Here is a 20,156-nt window from a genome sequence, read left to right as displayed (position 1 = left end):
TATCTGTGATGAAGTCAACATTACTCAGTTTTTGCATCGTACATAGTTTCCTCATCCTCATTAATCTCTTCACCCCCGCTTCCTGAATTCCAGTTCTAGTATTCTTTCTTGATGGGGGACTGATGTCTCATGTAGGCTTATTAACTGTAACATCAACAATAAAGAAAGTACGGTTTAATTTGCACTAATTTTAAAACATTACGTTAATTAAATAATAATAATAATAATAATAATAATAATAATAATAATAATAATAATAATAATAATAATAATACGGAGCGAGCTCAGGCTACTTGTTAGGATTCTTGCTTCGCAATTGGATAATACCGGGTTCGAATTCGGAGACCAGCCATCCTGCCTGAGGATTTTCCAGGGTTATACTGGGCAAATGCTAGGTTAGTACCTTGATTTAAGGCTCTGGAGACCTTCCCTCCATTCTAGAGATGCAAGGGCTCGGAAAAAAACCGGCTTTTTTGGAAAAAAACTCGGTTTTTTCTGCTTTGCTTTTTTGCTTCGGAAATTTTGGGCTTTTTTCAAAATACTGCTTTAAATTGATAAAACAGACTTTGTATCGCTTCTCTATAACACAAAAAATCATTTAATTAGTGGTTGATGCTGATAATAATATAAAACATCGAAAATAAACTATGAATTTCGAAAAAATATTTCAAACAATTTTTCTTCAACATATTTACATTATGAATTCCACAGGATTAACCAATGTATATAATAAGAAATTTTTAAACTTCTATATACAAAAGTAAGCAGAGTTGGCAAGAACCGTGGTTGTTTTTGAATATGCCAAAAACCCGTTTTTTTTGGGGATGTTTAAACCAGGCTTTTTTGGTTTAAACCAGGCTTTTTTGACTTAGAATTTTTGCTTTATGTATTTATATTACATATTCACAGAAATAGCCTGTTTGTTTCGCCTTGATGTTATTATGCAACAGCGGGGTTATGCCGGAAGAACTCCCACAAGCTTAAAGAAGTGCGGTCAGTAAATTTCTTAAGTTGAGAATCTCCCGCCCTAGCTACTGGGAAAATCCCGTCATTACTTGAAATGTAAGACAATAACGGGAAAATCCTGTTATTGCTTTGCATGTAAAATTTAAAGGTCAACGTACCATAATCAGTACGCTAAAACTGAGGTATTAAATTACAAATTTAGTACCGGTACGTAGATATCATTGAAAGTCCAATCCAAGCTAATGTTGGAAGCTACGTAGGCAATCGATAAATTTTGCCAATTTCTATCAATATATTTAAGCAATATTGGCTTCTTTATAAAACAACACGCATTTAGGCATGTAGAAATATACAATTTGGTTTGTTTCGTATATTTAGGCTTAACATCCTTACGAAATACCGAGGTTATCAAGGAGAAGACTTTCGCTTAAACTGACATCCGAACCGCTACTTGGGTTACGCATGAAAAAAGGATTGTGGTTCGACCGAGAATTGAACATGGGACACCTTGATTAAAAGGTGAAAGGGAAATAAAACTATTGCAGGTGGTTTGATATCTGGAAACGTTACCATGAAGTTCACACGATTCGCATTTTTCATTCTTTTTATTTTTGTGGTTTAAACCAGTTATTAAAAAGAAAGTTTGTGTAAATCAGCCAACCCTAAAAGTAAACACTTCTTTTTAAAGAATACACAAATAACTAGCAAAATAGTATGTAGTATTTTTACTTCAAAATAGTCCATACCCTCTTTTTGAAACAAAATAAAATTAAAATAAAACATAAGAGAAATACTTAGATTTATATGATACACTTAAAGGCTGCACATCTAGAGCTTTTGGTTCTGTATATTCTTGAAATTCTACAGTTAAGTTTTATAGAACCACCATCACAGTTTACCCAATCCTCAAGTTTTCTGAATTTTTAACAAGAGGGATTCAACATATCATTACGGACCCCCCCCCCCAAAAAAAAAAAAAAAAAAAAAGACTACGGAATATATTTAAGTTAAGCTAAATACAACTGCACAACAAACATGACTGAGTGATTAGCTTTTGCGCTTCTATCGGGAAATCCGGGATTCAACCAGCATTCGACCATTCTGACAAAGCTTTTCTTCATTCCATCTGTGAATGTAGAAATAGTGCATGTACTGTGAGTTGGGCGACTTCCTTTTTTATTGTTTTTAAATCGTTATTATTACTAATTACCAGCAGTGACGGTTTTGCGAAGGTTAGGGGAGCGGTCTTTCGGACTGAAGCCTGTTCCCCAAAGTTACGGAATGTCTGCAACAAACGAAATATCTATTATTTATGCCTTTACTCATAAACTTTAAGCTCCCGTCAAATAAAAATTACGAATGTTAAAAAAAAACAACTAAACATTAGTAAGAAACCCTTCCCAAAATACTTTTCTAAATCCGCCACTGATTCTCAGTATAAAATGATTTTTTAAAGTTGTATCCGGAAGATTATTGCTAAACATATAAACGAAACGAAATATTATTTATGCCTGTACTCATAAACTTCAAGCACTTCCCAAATAAAATTAGGACTTTTTAGGAAACGAAACAATCAGAAAAAAACCTCCTAAAGTACTTTTCTAAATCCGCTACTGATTATTTGTATAAATTGGTATTCAAGGTTGTGTCCGGAAAATTATTGCTAAATCACTTCACAGGTACAGTATAAGAGAAATGTGGAAGTACGGTTTGACGGATATATTGAAAAACGTACGCTTTGACGGATAAATAGAAAAACGGGCAAGTTTAACTTTTGCGCTAGAAGCTAGAGTACTGAAAGCTCTTAGAAATGAAACACGGATGACAAACTAGAGAAGAAAAAAGATGTCGATAACTCAAAAGTTAAAATAAAGTTAAATAGCCTCTAAAATTACCCTCAAATACTACATTCTTCATGTTAGCTTTAATTCGTAAAATATGTGCTCCATCCATCTTGATGGTGAATTTCAGAGCGAAATATCACATTCAGGTCATGGAATTTTTATCTAACTATAAAATATACTATAAGAAAGCTATTTAGATAGAAAAATCATGAAGTTGAAAAAAGCCAAAATTTCCAAAATTCTCGTTTTTTTCCCAAAAAAGCCGGCTTTTTATGTGGAAAAAACCATCGATTCAAAAAAGCCGGCTTTTTTGCATCTCTACTCCATTCCTTTTCCGTTTGTTTTCATTTGTTGATTACTACAGTGTAAAGTGACCTCTGACGATGTATCTGGTAGCTTATAGTAAATAAACAATAACGACATAATATATCTTCACGAAACGTGTGGGTTAATTTAACTACAGCCTTACAGTCCCAATAGATAGCTAAAGTTTTAATATCTATTTCCTGACTTTTAAATACTATTTTCATATTGTTTCAACTTTCATTTTTCTCATGTATGTTCCCACCGAGAATTGAACCTGAGATTACATGAACAAATGCGAATATGTTAAATATTTTTGAACACTTTAATATACAAAACACAAAACGCTTCAATGATACGATGCATGGATATGTTTTGATTACGTCCTGCAATGTATGATTAAAGAAACCTGGAGGGTGAAGAAAAAATAATAGAAATCTCTTTTATATTTACTCCTTCAACAAACTCCCGACCTCAGAAGGGCAAGCCATAAGTTAGGTAATAAAGTCATACAACGAACACAACCATATCGCTCTCCTGAAATTCTCACGCCAACCAGTCTATATTTTTTGTTGTATATACCTTCGAAGTGAAAGATATTCATTATTACACTTGTTGATGGTTGGACTCTAGTGAGTCAGAAACTACTATTAATAAAGAGTTTGTTTTGTCTAGTATTCCTGCGATTAGAAGGGCCTTAGCTAAAAGATATTTCATTTGTATATGAGAAAAGAAGAAAGTTTATTTTCTAAGAATAAAATAAATATTTTCAATGTGAAGCTAACATTTAGTTTCGAAGAGAAACTAAACAGAAGAATTTTTTACCATTTACATCAGTTTTCAGACAGTTCACTATACTCTGAAATGGGAAGAAATCAAACTTGGAAACATTTTACTAAAGAGACTTCGACAGAAAGTGCAACATGTAAATATTGCAAGGTTAAAATAAAATAAAGAAAAAGGTAGCACAAACGTGTTGTGGAAAAATTTAAAAGCACAGCAACCTACTATATCAGTAAACCCTAAAAAAGTTTTAATGAATTTTAGATATACAATTTTATCATCGCAATTTCAGATGTAGGTTTGGATACGAATCAAGATCTGAGGTTCGAATCCGAGATCTGGATCTAGGTCCGGATCCGGCAAGATCCGGATCCGGGATATCCGAATCCAAAAATTTTTGGCCATCCCTAGTCACAACAAGTTTGAGAACCACTGGCCTACACGATGGAGACATTTAAATGGTACCGTTTGAAACTCTGTTTTATTCTGAAGAGAATAATGTACAAATCATGATTTTAGGGTAAATAGGGATGTCTGAGGAAATTTTTATATTACATCCTGGTCATCTGGGGTATTGCGGGGATGTTCTTAGCTCATTGTTAAATATTTTTCCCGCTCTTACTATTCTAGATAGAAGCTTGAAATTTTGTACACACATTTAGTACACTGTTAGTATTTCCCAGTTGTTTTTGAGATCTGTGCGTTAACATAGGGGAGTCCAGAGGGGATCAAAATTTGAAAAAAAATCAGAAAAATACCGATTTCGCTCAAAATTTTCCGCATCAAGGACATGACAGGGAAAATGTGAATGTTACCGTTTTAAAAGCTGTTCTATTCTGAAGAGAATGAGGTATGAATCATGATCCTAGGGTAAATAGGGATGATGCTTGACTGAAAGTCTATAATTAAAAAAAAAAAAAAAATGTTAAGAAACATTGTTTAAGATTGATACAGGTTAACGATTGGGGATTAATTCAAAATTCAACTCCAATACTTTCACTTAAATGGTATAATTGGCATTTAATGCTAATTCGTTGTGCTTTTTCTTCAGTTCGCGACTTGTATTATACGAGGAGAAAGATTTGATTTAAATCAAAAAAATCGATTTAAATCAAGAAAATTATCAAAAATGATTTTTTTTAAAAAAATCATGATTTTTTCCACCCTGGCTTTAATTGTGGACATACCTTTCCGAAACCCATATTGTGCACAGTTAATGAGATTATTATTTTCAAAGTACAGAGTTAGTTGTTCTTTCATGCAAATGATGATGTGCCCTAAATGTGCACAAAATAGAGACAAAGATCTTTCAAAATATGCTCTTTTGTGTAAAGATGAAGTGGAATAAATCACAGAATTTATCCAACTTAGGAAAGTTTGCGAGCATTTTAATATAATCAAAAACTTATAAAGAATGAAAGTGAAAAACATAGAACATGAATTTTTGTGTTAAAAAATCAGTTCTTTACTTTCTACAGTATCTATTACTTCTTTTAAGTTTAACGTCCCAGGCTTATGCTCCGATGCTAAAGAAAACGATGATGGTGAGATGCGTGATAATGGTAAAAGGAAAAAAATGGAAAGAAAAGGATGAACCCATGCACCAAAAGTGAGCGCTCTACCACCGTTTCCCAACTATCCAATACTATATTACAAAGCATTTATTTCAGGGATGCAAATAAGCAACAAAATTTTACTCACCCAAGAAAAAGGCTACTAGCCCATATCACACAATACAAATCATTTACTTACCTTCGGTATGATGTTAAATACTCGCCCGTACCGATGAACCACTTGCCCCTGGCACGAGACATCCAAATACATTTTCGGAGAGACGGAAATCCGCAATAGTCCGGAAAGGAAAAATGGATCAACGAATAAGTGCTCCAAAAATCGCTGCCGAGGTTGGAGAATAAATGGGGATCGACGTAAATCCTGATAAATTAGAAGAGTCCTAAGAAGAACTGATTTTCATGGCCACGTAGCATTCAGAAAGCCTCATATCAAAAAAGAAAAAACCGGAGGAAAAGACTAGTTTTGCGAAATAATACCAGTATATGGGTGCCAATTGGTATTGGGGTGATTTTTTTCATGAAAGCAAGTTCAATATCTTTTGTTCTGATGGGAAGATAATGGTGTGGAGAAGACCCAATACAGAGAAGAGGAACAAAATCTGCAGCCGTCAATAAGCGTCCATGCTATGGGCCTGCATGTCAGCGTCTGGAGTAGGTGAGCTGGTGTTCATCGAACAGTCAATGAACAAACACCTCTGCCTGCAAATTCTCAAAGATAATTTAAAGGAGAACGCACATAAATGGGTATATTAGATATATTCAAATTCTACGAAGACAACAACCCGAAACACAGCTCATATTGTAAAACTGTGGTTACTATACACTTGCCCAAAGACATTCCATCCACCTCTTCAGTCTCCAGATATGAACCCGACTCAACATTTGTGGGATAAACTAGAGAAACAAATTCGAAAAACATCCATAACCTTAAAGGCGCATCTGAAGGACGTGGTTCGTCAAGAATGGGCCAACATTATTGTTGCATACACTCGAAAACTTGTGAACGGTATGTCACATAGACTACACGCAGTTCTTAAGCAGAAAGGACTACCTACTAGATATTGAGTTTTATATTTTTTACTCGATAACTGATTTCCGATCAGGTGTCCGAATAATTTGGCAACACCCGAATTTGTATTGAGTTTGTTTTAATCTCACTACTACACATTCATCGTTAAGTTATTTTATTTTCGAAGTATAAAATTGTTTATGTTTGTTGAATGTCAGAGAAAATAACATATTATTTACATTTGCTTTTCCTTTGAAATAAATTCCATCTTTTGTCAAACACTACAGTGTCCGAATAATTCTGCTAGTCACTGTATCTCTGTATGAGCTCTGCACTGGTTGCTGGACTTGTTTGTAGTTTTGTTCTGTTATATAAAATGACTAGTTTCATAGATCTATATGTATTACAACTTATAAGACACAATGGCATGCGACACGATTACTGTGATATGTTCACGTAACTTTTTACCTACTTGAACCACTTGTAATCCGAGGAGTGATTCAGAACATTGAACTGCATGCGCTACAAACTATAATTGCCTAGGTTTTCTCTAACTCAATTCAACCAATTCAATTACGCGCTTCCCGCATGCCACAAACAGCAGCACACACATACATGCACACAGAACATGTGACATCACACTAACAAACACCACATGTGACATGACTACACAGACACCTAGTGGAAAAAAATATGAACTAAGACGTCACACCAAAGGCACGAACAGTTCCAACAAGTGACTCACGCACAAACAGTTCCAGGAAGTAACTGAACCTATAACAACCGATTAAAGTCACAGTTGGAGTCAAAGTAAAGACTTACCAAAACGTATCATAGTTGTGGTCTAAAGCTGAAGATATTTTCGACGTATTGTAAAAGTGGACGTTTATTGGGTTCTTGTTTGTAATAATAGCAAGTGTGCTCGGTTTAATAAAACGACGCGTGTGCGGAAAGGAACATTTTTCAGTAATGTTGAGTATTGCGCATGTGTTCTTGGTATCTTATTTTTTCGTGTATGGAATCAGCAGTTATGAGTTCATTATTCATGAGTGTTCTCCTATGGCGAAATGGTGAGTGTTTTCTTTTTTTAATTCATATTATTTTTATTCTTGATTTGTTTTGCATTTGAGTATTAGGCAAAGTACTTGGTTTGCTGCTGCTTGTCCTATTGTCTTGTAGAGATGTATTTTTTTTTTCTTTGTCATGCACTGATTTATGATTAGAGACTAGTGTTTTTTTTTTTAATTTTTCCCTTCTTATCTTAGCTTTATAGTAGTGGTGTGATTATTTATTATTATTTTTGATGTTTTTATGGTACTTGAGAGGGGGGTTTGGGGGGCGGTAGCCCCCATTTAGATCTGAAAATTCATAGTCACCGCTTCACCTAAATTGATGTTTAGTAACATTGTGGCCCTTGTACTTATAGTATAATTCTTAACATCGTACATTACTTTCACTGTGTTAGTAATTGTAATCGGGGTAATAGTATACATGAGAACGTCGTGATCTGCGTTTCTTCTGTGTTCTATTACCACTTCTACATGAAATACCATAAATTTTCTACGTAGTGCAATAATAAGAAGTATCCATCTGCACAAGACATGCGATATGCGTTAAATACCCCCCCCCACACACACATAGTCATAGATAAAGTACAAGGGCACTACACATGCAGATATAAAGTACAGGTACGTTCTTTTTTATTTTCGTATCAGTCGATAAGTAAATCAAAGTCGCTTTGTTACCCCCTTGGTAAGTTCGTAGATACTCAATGAATAATCCCTAAAAGTATGAGCGTCCAGCTCCTTCGGGAACTGACGCGGCTTTACGTATACTATATCCGTAATCGGATCACATGAATCGGTTGAAGTCACTGTTTGGCTCAAAATAAAAATTTGCCGCTACGTTTATAAGACAACTGCAGTGTATTTCTCCGTAATCTTGCACTTTCCTCCCTACCTATACTTTTCTTCCACACGAAATTTGCAATTTCTCCACTTCTTTCCACTGATTTTCGTTTGAGTACATAATATAACGTTATTTTAGGTTAGGTTAGTTTTGGACCCCCTTAACGGAACATGGACCGAATACTTTACTAAACTTCACCTACTTGCTCTTGTTGTCAACTTTTTAATGCAAGTTAGAATCTACTAAATTTAAATTTTATAAGTATATCTGTCCGCGCAATTAAACTTGGGTTGTGCAGAAATACATTTGCTCTTTACTGGGCACAAATTGTTGCCCAGTGAATTCAGTTACTCATAAAATACGTATTATTGGTTGATACAGTATATTTTTTAAATAATTCATCCTTGCACTAATAAGTTACAATTAAACTCACCTGTCTTGACAAGTTATCTACCATATTAGTGATCTCTCAAAGACTAGGAATAATGCTCTCCCTTTAAAATCAACATTAAATTAAATCGTCATCTGGCCATCCTCCTACTTCCAAAATTTTGGCTCTTTTAATATTCTCTCCTTAGCACAACCCGGCACAACCACAGTTTTCTTACTATTTTCATTTTCTTCTTTCACAGGTTTAGAGTTGCCAACTAGATTTTTCTTTCCGCGAAACAACTTAAAATTCTTTAACAGCATTGGAGGTCGCAATCAGTGGCGTATTTACGATTTTGTTTCGGGGAGGGCTTTGCTAACTTTCGGGGGGGGGGGGGGCTTTGCCTGAAAATGTGAAAATTCTGCAAGATATTTCATATACTTTAATTTAGTAAGTAAGATTTCGGGGGTGGGGGGTGGCTTAAGCCCGGAAGCCCCCCTAAATACGCCATTGGTCGCAATATTTATTATTATTTTAATTTTAAAGAAGAGCTTGTGGAATCTATCTATATAATATATATACATCGTTAGGACTACTGTACAGTAAGAAGCAGATTTTTCCGTTTCCAGTAAATTTTAATTTTAAAACAGTACAACTTGCAATATACCGGCATATCATTGAGGTAGAAAAGGGGAGAAGAAGTATGCTAAACAAGTGGCAACAATGGTGACTATAGTAATGAGTGGGAGCAAGGTGTGAAATGAATTTTTAAAAGATAATCCATCATCCCGAAAATTTTACTCTAAACTCTTAATTATTCACTGACAAAGAGAAAAGATGAATGATCTTGCTTAGAACAAAATATAAATGGGTGAAGTGGATTTAAACAATATCATGCAAATTACTTTAATTAAATAGCTCAAATAATGCCTGAATATGCGTTGCGTTTATGTTGCTTCGTTGATGTTTTACTGAAATTTTCGAGTGCTTGAATCTGATATTGTGAATGTCTGCGCTGGCAACGTTGCTGAAACCAATGGGTCCACATCGTTCATTATGAATCAGCTGTTGTGAGTTTGTTTGGTTTTAGGTTTTACAGAATTTAAGGTAAATAATTTTAAAATCAGGGTCTAATCATCTTGTAATCGATACACATTTTAATTATAAGTTAGTACGTAATGATTTAACCATCCAATTGGAAGTAATTCCACTTAAGAACTCTAAAGACAAGGCCGGAATTCGTCTTGAATAATAGTGTTATAAGTAAGAAGAGAAGGCTCTTGTTCAGGGTTAGTCAGGGTGCGAAATCATTTGAAAATGGTGGGGGGGGGGGGAAGAAGTTCAGCGATCCACACTAATGCTTCGTGGAGCCTCCAAAAAGTTGAGATTTTAATGGATTATTATTATTATTATTACTACTACTACTAATAATAATAATAAATGTTCAAACTAGTCAACATTATTATTTAAAAATACTTTAATGTTATTTATTCATTTAACCAAAATTGATAACATATCTACTGCATTTAATATACACTTCGGTGCGTATGGTCCAGGGTTAGAGTCCCGTGGGACCACAGTACCCTTGTGTTTACCATCATATTGAAGACTGCATTCACGAAAATGCGGTAGAGATCTATGAGCCAGAAATAATAGTCCCTGAGAACCGATGTCCTAACCAAGCATTAGAACTACTAACTGGAAGCGCTTCACCTGGCCAACCGTAGATCCCCATGAGCAGAGAGTCAGAGCATAGTTTTTATTATTTATGAAATTCCCGTTTCTTCGCTAAGTATTTAGTATTTCAGTTTGGTCGCTCAGATATCCGGTCACTTATGTAAGTCTAAATAATACTATGTATTTATATTGTATTATTAGCAAGAATATATTATTATAAATAACAAATATGATTTTAATACAAATACTTGATAGACAACAAAAAGCCGTGCTGCCTCAGTGGTTGAGCGCTCACCTCAGGTGCGTGGAATCCCTGGCTCCCGCCTCCTTCCACTATCTTAATCCACCATTATTATCTATCTCATCATGACCGTCATCCAAAGTTTTACTGAATATTCGTAGGACGTTAAACCTTAGAAAATGAAAACACAAATACAACAATACGATTGATTTGCTTATTTAAATTTAGTGTCCCTTTTCAGCAGCGAAGCTATGAGATGTGGACTTACAGTTTAAGGTGGAATCCGAACCACGGTAATCGTTCAAATTTTTGTAAGGCGCTTCCACCGGGAATCGAACCCGGGACCCCGTGCACCGAAGATGGTGCGCCAGTAGACCACCGAAGAGAGCCACAATAATATGAGTATTGAATGATTGTGTTACTTAATTATAGACCTAAAATATAGTTTGCAATAACGTATCTTACCATAGAGAAAAAATTTAAGATTAAACTTCACTTTCTTTCCGTGTGTAACGAGAGTTGAACATGTGATGGCCAGAAGAAGCCCACGTATGAGCAACAGTAACAGCATCCCATAATTTTACAGGAGATCCACTGAGTTTAATTGTTAATAAAGATTGAAAGGTACTCGCCAACATACGGGTTCTTTCGAAACTTTTGACATGAACAACACTGAATCCACGTTCACAGGCAGCAGTTGATAATGGCACAGAACGAACTTTCCGCGTTAAGTCTTTAAGAACTTGAAAATCATTTACCGACTTAGAACTTGACTTGTACTCTCTCCATTCTGACACTGTAGAACCCCCGTTTGGTCTAGTGGCTAGCACGCTTGACTTCGGTTAACGTGGTCCCTGGTTCGATTCCCGGTGGTGTACAGTTGAACGACCAAAGTGGTCGAATTCCATTATAATCAGTAGGTCCACGTCTCCTTTAGCCTAGCAGGCATAATCGTGGGACGTTAAACTAAATCAAACCAAGCCATTCTAACACTGCAGTATCAGGATTTAATCCAAACAGTTGAGCTTCTTTATATACGTCTACGTTACCGTATAAACCACTCATGTTATTACGATCTTTATTTTCAAACACTGAAAAGCACTTTAGGACATCATTAGAAGTTAACCTTCTTTTCACTTCTTCTACTAAACCCTGGATTACCTGCCCCCTTATTTGATCAAACTCACTATCATCCCTCCCTGTATCAGACGCTTGTCTGCAGTGCACTAATACAAAGACTTTGGTAGACATCATCTTTCATACGCATTTCTCTCAAAGCTTGGATTAAAGATTCAATTCTTGCTCTATTTCATTGTATGAAACTGGTTCCTTTTGCATCGTTTTACTAATATTAGACAGAATGGACGCAATATCCAGAAGAAAACCGAGCAATAGAATGTTCTTTTTCTCCAGCATTTTTTTTTTTTTTTTTTTTTTTTTGTGTGTGTGTGTGTGTGTGTAAATACCACTCAGTTTAAAACTATCTCTGTTGAAATGGTCAGCATTTTCATACTCCAAAAGTAGGAATTGCATTATACAAGAAAAATATGTAAAGACTGCAAATAATACATGCTCCTCATTTGAAATTCAACGTATGTGAAACAATCTTTTGATTTTTAGCAGTCCTTCGGCATCTGTGACTGTCACGATACTTTTAAGTTTTGCAGCTGTATGAAGTTCACCTAACAAATATTCAAAGTTGTGAACAGCATTCACAACATCAAAAACTCTTTCAGATACAAGATCCATTCGATGTGGATAAAAACAACAACAACAACAATTTATAAAAACAACAACAAGGGTTATTTTCTTCGTCCACATATGTTACATATAAAAGCAAGTGCTTATCCGCAAACCTGTTTGTAGATTCGTCAACTGTTTAAGAAATTTTACCAATTTTGCACGCAACTGGTACGCTAGAGAATAAAGGTCTCCATCTCGTCACAACGAAACAGCCGACAAAGTTAAACACCTGATACCTTTACAACTAAACTACGTTTTTGAAAAACAGGCATGCATTAAATTTATTGTTTGTTTGAAAATTTTCATTATAGATCTACTTATATTTTCATATTAAGGTGTCCCCCCTTACACATTTTGGTGGTGGGGGGGAACGCAAGTATAAATATTTGGTGGGGGGAAAATCCCTCCCGTCCCCCCCGGGATTTCGCACCCTGGGGTTAGTGTATATTGGGATACACTGTTACTGCATAATTCAGTAGCCATTAATAAGTGAATTCTCCTCTTCTTTCGTGGAGATTCGTAGTACCCGAACTACTATATTGTGGCTGCAAGAGGTAATCTTGAGCAGATGGCGGTCCCAGATTAGACCATAATGAGGTACCGTTTTACTATACGGATCCACAGTTTGTAAAATGTACGGAAAAATTTGCAGAAGTCTTTAATTTGCCCATTTTATGTCGAGAACAGAACCTAACGAACCCCTGCGGAGCTTCTAACACGTGCCTGGTACTACTACTGCTACTCCTACTCTTGTACTACTACTATTACTTATACTATGGATCCGTATAATAAAACTGTACGGCAAGGGTTTACTTTGTGCCGACCAGGGACTGGAAACGATTCGTCTGACCTGGCTTCCGGAACAGTTCATGAATCAGTTCTCAAGGACGATTCGATTCATTGGAGCACTCTCGCAACCAGTTCCTCGAAACAGATAACCTGTTACAAGGAACTTACTGCCAGACTACTCCGAAGAATCAAAACATACTTAAGAGCGGCTTCCTAAACTAATCATCATAACAGATGAATCAGTTAACCCAGGCATTTCAGTTAAAATAATAAGCAGCTTCTAAACTAGCTAAACATAACCTAACTAAACTTAATCTATCCACACGATATTACACAATAACATCTAATTTATTAACTAGGAAAATTAAACAAAAAACACAGAATAACCACGACGATCATTTTCAAGTTTACACAGGGGTACAGCACCCCCAACCCCCGCTAGAAACGTCAGTAGAATAAATTAAGTAACTCATAATACATTTTCTACGATTATTTTTAATCTACGGGGGCTGCCGCTCCCCAAATCCTCCGCTAGATGTAACCACTCCAAAAATTACAAAAAATAAATAAATAAATAATCAAACATTACTTACCATTAATGATACAGCAAACCAGCATGCTGAACAAATAAAAAAAATATTGATCTCGAATCGACAAACTATGACAAAATCTCTGACGCCATAAATACCATGCGAAGTGTAACATTACGTTTTCTGATCCATGAGTAGATACAACATTACGCTTTAAATGCGACGACAAATTTTCAACTGATTGTGTATTAGCTCCAGTACTCGGATCTAAATTGAACGAATGAATTACTGTTAAATGCTGCCATTTTTCTTTATCCAAAGAAGAATAACCCTTCCAACAATCGATGAGTACGACGGATCCTAGATTCACATAAAGAGAAATAATTTCAAATAAACTTTCGGCAGATCGAGAATTATATTCACATTCGCTTAAAAAAAAAAAAAATCTCACCATTTTCCCTACACACACCAACAATTCACCTTTGCTGATGTCTCATCCTTCCACGGTTATATTTCCGTTTGGACCCACCAGAAAAAAAATACCTGGATTTTTGAGTCTTTTGTTAGTATAATATTGGTACAACTAAGGTGATCACATTAAAGGTGGTTTTTAAGAGATTTCGGACTTTCCTTGTGCGAATTAGATACTTTCACGTTAAGGTATACAGCAACATTCAACATAAGGCCTTTATACATTTCTGAATGCACTGAATGAATAAAAAACTTAACTTGAGATAACTATAAAACTAATTAATGTATGGATTATGCTTATAGCTTATTTGAAGTGAAATATGCAATTTTATATTTTAGAAAATACTTCCCGTGAATAATGTGCTCGGCGACGCCGAGGGATGTTATCCACCATACGTTTGATGACTTAAGACCATAGGTTCCGATACTACCAGTAAATACATTAGTAAAACTATTAGTATTATTACTTACCTTTGATGGTAAGACAAGTATTCCTCAGTAAAATTTTGTTTTCCAACAACAGCAGTTTAGTTCAATCTTTTGTTACTACTCTTCAAATAAGCATTCTGTAGAATCAACACTACCAATAGCGTGAAAATTCTTGACAAATTTTAAGAAGCTTAATGATCGGAGTTCCGAAGACTACGTAACGCTTACCATTTCAAGTGCTGAATTCAAATTTGTGTACTAGTGGAAAGTTCGATGTACAGTAAAGAAAGCTACATTTTCGGAAAAAGCAGTCGTGAAAGAAGTGCTCGGGAAATTTCCGTAATTGAACGCAGAAAGCATCGGAAGTGAATACTTCAACAATAAGACTATTTATTTTATGCTGGAAGATATTTAATTTCATTTAAGATATTTTGAAATATTTGCTTTACAAAATACGAATTATATCTTCATTAATTATTTTAAATTAATTTCCGGGAGAGTACCGTCTTGCAACAAGTGACCGGGAAATTCCCGTAATCGAATGCACAGTGTATCGGAAGTGAACTTCAACAATAAAACCATTTATTTTACACTCGAAAATATTTATTTCATATAAGACATTTTGAAACATTTATTTTATAAACATGAATTATACACCCTGTTTCAAAAAGAATATACGTATTTCGAATTCATATATTTATTAAACTTCAGGACATACGAATATGAAATTTTATACACGTATTTACAAACCTCTCAAGTTCAAATTACAGTTCAAAGTTCAAATTACAGATGTTCAATATGTCCTCCATCAGCGACACGAACAATATCAAATCGATACTTAAATTCCTCCCATATTCGGGCAAGCATGTCCTGCGTCACTGATGTTATGGCAGTACGGATCCGGTTTTTCAACTCTTCCAGGTTCTGTGGAAGTGGTGGTACAGTGGTGGAAACGTTGTCTTTAACGAAACCCCACAGGAAGAAGTCACAGGGTGGCAAATCCGGTGACCGTGGAGGCCAGCTGAGACATGCTAACTCGCCAGCTCCTTGACGACTAATCCAGCGGTTCGGTAGAGTTTCATTAAGATGTTCACGCACTTTGCGACTCCAGTGAGGGAGTGCTCCGTGTTGTTGAAAAATGAAGTTGTCTTCGTGCAGCCTCGGAAACAACCAGTTTTGTAACATAACTAGATACTGCTGACTGTTAACCGTGTTTCCATTAAAGAAGAATGGGTTGTAAACAGATGATCGGGATATTGCACAAAACACATAGACTTTGGGTGAATTTCGTACATGTTCAATGACTGCATGTGGATTCTGTAGGCCCCAAATTCGAACATTTTGTTTGTTTACCTGACCACTAACACGGAAAGTCGCTTCACCACTGAACACGATGCGTTGTGCAAAAGTGTTATCATTGTCAATAGCATCCAGAATCTCGTTACAAAATGCCACACGTTTGCGTTTGTCATCAGGACGCAGAGCTTGTAACAGCTGTAACTTGTACGGCTTCATAACCAACTGACGTCTCAAAACACACCAAATTGTTGTTGACGGCACTTGTAACTCCCGACTGGCACAACGAGTTGATTTTGAAGGACTACGTTAAAAAGCAGTTTGAATTCGTGCAACATTTTCTTCAGGAATACGAGGGCGGCCAGGACTTGTTCCTTTACATACACATCCTGTATCTACAAACTGTCGATACCATCTGCGAATGTTCCACCCATTCGGAGGATCAATTTGGTACCTCAACCTGAAACGTCTTTGCACTGTAATCACGGAATTGCACTTTGCAAATTGGGGAACACAAAATGACCTGCTGTGGAGTAGCCATTTTAAGCATATGAGGGTTACCAAGCAAAACAGAAGACAACTGACATCTAGCGGCTGTTAATATAAACTAGACTATTTATTCGTTTCTCCAATAGCCGAGCCGAGGCGCAGTGATCGATAGTTTGGACAAAATAATTCCTCGTAATACGTATATTCTTTTAGAAACTGGGTGTATCTTTGTTTTAAATTAATATATTTGGTATTCATATTTGGCGGACGTCACTGAGGCTCATTGGACTACTCGACCTACATTTATTCGTCTGTCTGTCTGTACCTTACACACACTACAGGGTACAACTTTCGGACTTTTAACTTGAAATTTTGAGGGTAGAATTAAGAGACATTCTAAATTTTGTGTATAGATTTTCTCGACGATCCAATCTAAGCTGTCAAAATGGCGCCCATTTTTTTCAAAAGAGCTGTGAATAGAAAATTGTTGCAAGTTGTGACAATGACAGTCTTGAAATATAAATCATTTATCCTTACCCCTTTTTTCTCAATCAATATTTCTTGCTCTTCTTTCTTCTTTTCTCCCTTATCAATTCCAATAGTCTCTTGCTTCCTTTCCTTTATGTTGATATGTCTTCCATCTTCTTAAGCATTCTTTTAATAAGAGAAGAGCAGCGAGATGAAGGAGAACATTAGAAAAAACACAGAAAAATGTGGTGGGGGATAGAAAGTTTGGAAGGAGAAACGGAGTAATCTACAAAATTCAGTGCAGAGAGTGTGACATGTGTTATGTTGGAGAAACTGGAGAGAGACTAAGAAAACGTGTGTGAAGTTAGAAAGATATAAAAGTGCGGTCTACAAACACATAAGGGACACGGGACATGCAGTTAAATGGAATGAAGTAAAAATTCTAGTTCAACATGATAGAAGCATAGTCAGAAAATGGAAATGGAGGGTAATAAAATAATGAACTGGAAGTCAGGACTTAACATCGACCAACAGTGGAATAAATTATTAAAAAAGCTTAAAGTATTATAAGAATTGAATATGTAGATTTATTATGGTTGTGTTTTATATGTATTGATTGATGTACATGTTGTATAAGTGTATATATGTTTATTCATTTATTTATATATATATATATATATATATATATATATATATATATATATATATATATGTATAGAGAGAGAGAGAGAGGGAGATAGATAGATAGATAATTATTTAAATTAATTAATTGTTAGTTTAGATTATAGTTAAGATTGTCATTTTGTGTTGTTGACAACAATAGAAAGCCTCCATATAGAAATTTAAAATCAGTATCCTTGAACGGGATTGACTGATGCCAGGAGCCAATCAGAAGCAAGGTGCCTCAGCGGTTGTTTGTATACAAGATAGTACATTATCTGATAAAGTAATTTAGCGAAAACGCATATTTAGAAGATTATAATTAAAATTTATTTTTAAGACCAGTCCGTATAATCAAATGGAAAAAATATAATAATTTTTATATCCGAGTCTGATAAAATTTTAAAAATGTAATTTTATGTATATCAACAGAGATCAACAATTTCATAGAAGACCTAATAATTTGATTTCAAGTATTATACGGAACGCACTGACAAAGAATTTTAACTTAAATTTTGGACTATTTAAGACAGAATATATAACTTATACCAAGCAAGCTAATAAAGTGTAATAGGGAATACAGTTCGAAGCTGCCTAAATAAAACCTAAACCCTACTTCTGGGTTAAAGAAAGAAAGAAAAGATTGTACATTACTCCTGTCTATCATAGAGTCTGATGAAGCCAAAAAGTTAGCGAAACTGTTACAAGTACTTAGGTTTTTTAAAGTAAATATATTGTTTTGCTCAGCAAATAATAAGTTTATATTTAAAGTTTGAGTAAAGGCATAAATAATATTTCGTTATTTTTAGACATTTCGTAATTTCGGGTAACAGGCTTCAGTCCGAAATAGCCCCCCCCCCCTTCCTTATCCTAACCCTCTTCGCAAATCTGTCACTGCTGGCAATTAGTAATAACAACGATTTAAAAACAATAAGAAAGAAAGTTGGCCAAGCCTCACAGTGCACTCACTATTTTTACATTCACAAATGGCAAAAAAAAAAAAAAAAAAAAAAAAAAAAAAAAAAAAAAAAAAAAACACTTTGTCAGAATGGTCGAATGCGTGATTGAACCGCGGACTTCCCACTGGAAGCGCAAAAACTAACCACTCAGTCATGTTTGTTGTGCATGACTTAAATGTATTCTGTAGTTTTTTGGGGGAGGGGGGGAGTTCCGCAATGATATGTTGAATTCCTCTTGTTAAAACTTCAGAAACCTTGAGGACTGGGTAAACCGTCGTGGTGGTTATATAAAATTTAATTGTAAAATTTTAAGAATATACAGAACCACCCAAAACAAAGCTCTAAATATGCAGCCTTTAAGCGTATCATATAAATGTAAGTATTTCTCTTATGTTTTATTTTATTTTAATTTTGTTTCAAAAAGAGGGTGTGGAATATTTTAAAGTAAAAATACTACATACAATTTTGCTAGTTTTTTTTAAAGGAGGTTCTTACTTTTGTGTATAAGAGGTTAAAAAATTCATGGTTTATTTTCGAGATTTTATATAATTATCTGTATCAACTACTAAATAAATGAGTTTTTGTTTATAGAGAAGCGAGAGTCTGCTGTATCAATTTAAAGCAGAATTTTGAAAAAAAAAAGAAAAAATCAAAGTTTCCTAAGCAAAAAAGCGAAGCAGAAAAAAAACGAGTTTTTTTTTTTTTTTTAAAAAAAGCCGGTTTTTTCCGAGCCCTTGCATCTCTATATATGGGTTAACTGTACAATACGCGCTGCAGCTGGGCATCGATAAGTTGGGCCGCTTTAAAATGGTATAGTAGAGTAGAGTTAGGTAGGATAAGTAGGATAGGATAGAGTCAGATTAGCTTAGTATTGGAAAATTTGGAGTAATTTTGTTGAAATTAATTGAATGTAATTTCGTTTCTCCGTAAGGATACCAACTGGAGGGGGAATTGTATAGTTAACCCCGTATATATCTCTAAAATATTGTTAATAACGTTACTGGTATTTGTTTACCGAAATGTGTGGAAATAAAGAGCGACACCTAGAATTTCTGCTGATTGTGAGCAATGTTAATATAATTTTCTGTTTTTCAGCAGATGTTTAATGTTTCATATGAAACTGCCGGTGCTTTTGAAGTCTGTGCTTGTTGGAATCCCCATCGGAGTCACTTTCTTCGACTCCGTGGGGTACATCGCTAGGGTGGAAGGAGTATCTATGCAGCCTGCGTTCAACCCAGACTCTGAGACGCCCGACTACATCTACCTAAATAGATGGTCTACTCGCCAGTACAAAATATCTCGAGGAGATGTGATTTCACTTGTGTCACCTAAAGATCCCGACCAGAAAATCATAAAGCGGGTTGTGGGGCTTGAGGGAGACGTCGTACAAACGTTGGGGTACAAACGGCAGTATGTGAAAATTCCAGAAGGCCATTGCTGGGTGGAAGGTGACCACACTGGACATTCCATGGACTCTAACTCCTTTGGGCCTGTGTCACTTGGCCTCGTACAAGCTAAAGCATCTCACATCGTATGGCCTCCGAAGCGATGGCAGAGAGTCAAGTGTGATTTACCATGTAGTAGGTGGCCCGTAAATATTGAACCCAAAGACTTAATGGATCAGAATTTAGATTCTGAGAAATAAAT

General features: G+C 35.4%; 2 protein-coding genes across 4 annotated transcripts in view; one reads left to right on the top strand and one right to left on the bottom strand.

Moving 5' to 3' along the window:
* The window catches only part of LOC145660669 (protein IMPACT-like), a 36,578-nt gene extending 27,552 nt beyond the window's left edge, over window positions 1–9,026 (bottom strand). The window contains exon 1 of one of the 2 annotated variants that reach the window (XM_081725993.1): window positions 8,821–9,026. In XM_081725993.1, coding sequence (XP_081582119.1) covers window positions 8,821–8,844 — 24 coding nt within the window. In that variant the 5' untranslated portion in view covers window positions 8,845–9,026. The remainder of the gene's footprint in view (window positions 1–8,820) is intronic. The other variant, XM_081725992.1, reaches the window with a different exon arrangement.
* Window positions 9,027–9,653: 627 nt separating this feature from the next.
* On the top strand, window positions 9,654–20,154 carry LOC145660668 (mitochondrial inner membrane protease subunit 2). 2 transcript variants are annotated; one of them, XM_081725990.1, is made up of 2 exons: window positions 9,654–9,864; window positions 19,605–20,154. In XM_081725990.1, exon 2 carries the CDS (start codon window positions 19,615–19,617, stop codon window positions 20,152–20,154), a length of 540 nt encoding a protein of 179 aa, XP_081582116.1. In that variant the 5' UTR covers window positions 9,654–9,864; window positions 19,605–19,614. The 2 variants fall into 2 exon arrangements, with proteins under 2 accessions (XP_081582116.1, XP_081582117.1); XM_081725991.1 differs by having other exon boundaries at window positions 9,658–9,864; window positions 19,608–20,154.
* Window positions 20,155–20,156: the final 2 nt, after the last annotated feature.

This window comes from Thermobia domestica, chromosome 9 (genome assembly GCF_964235325.1).
Source record: "Thermobia domestica chromosome 9, izTheDome1.hap1.1, whole genome shotgun sequence".
In the NCBI taxonomy this organism is placed as follows: Eukaryota; Metazoa; Arthropoda; class Insecta; order Zygentoma; family Lepismatidae; genus Thermobia; species Thermobia domestica.
Note: the sequence above shows the minus strand (reverse complement) of the source record. Positions and strands in the feature narration are given on the sequence as shown.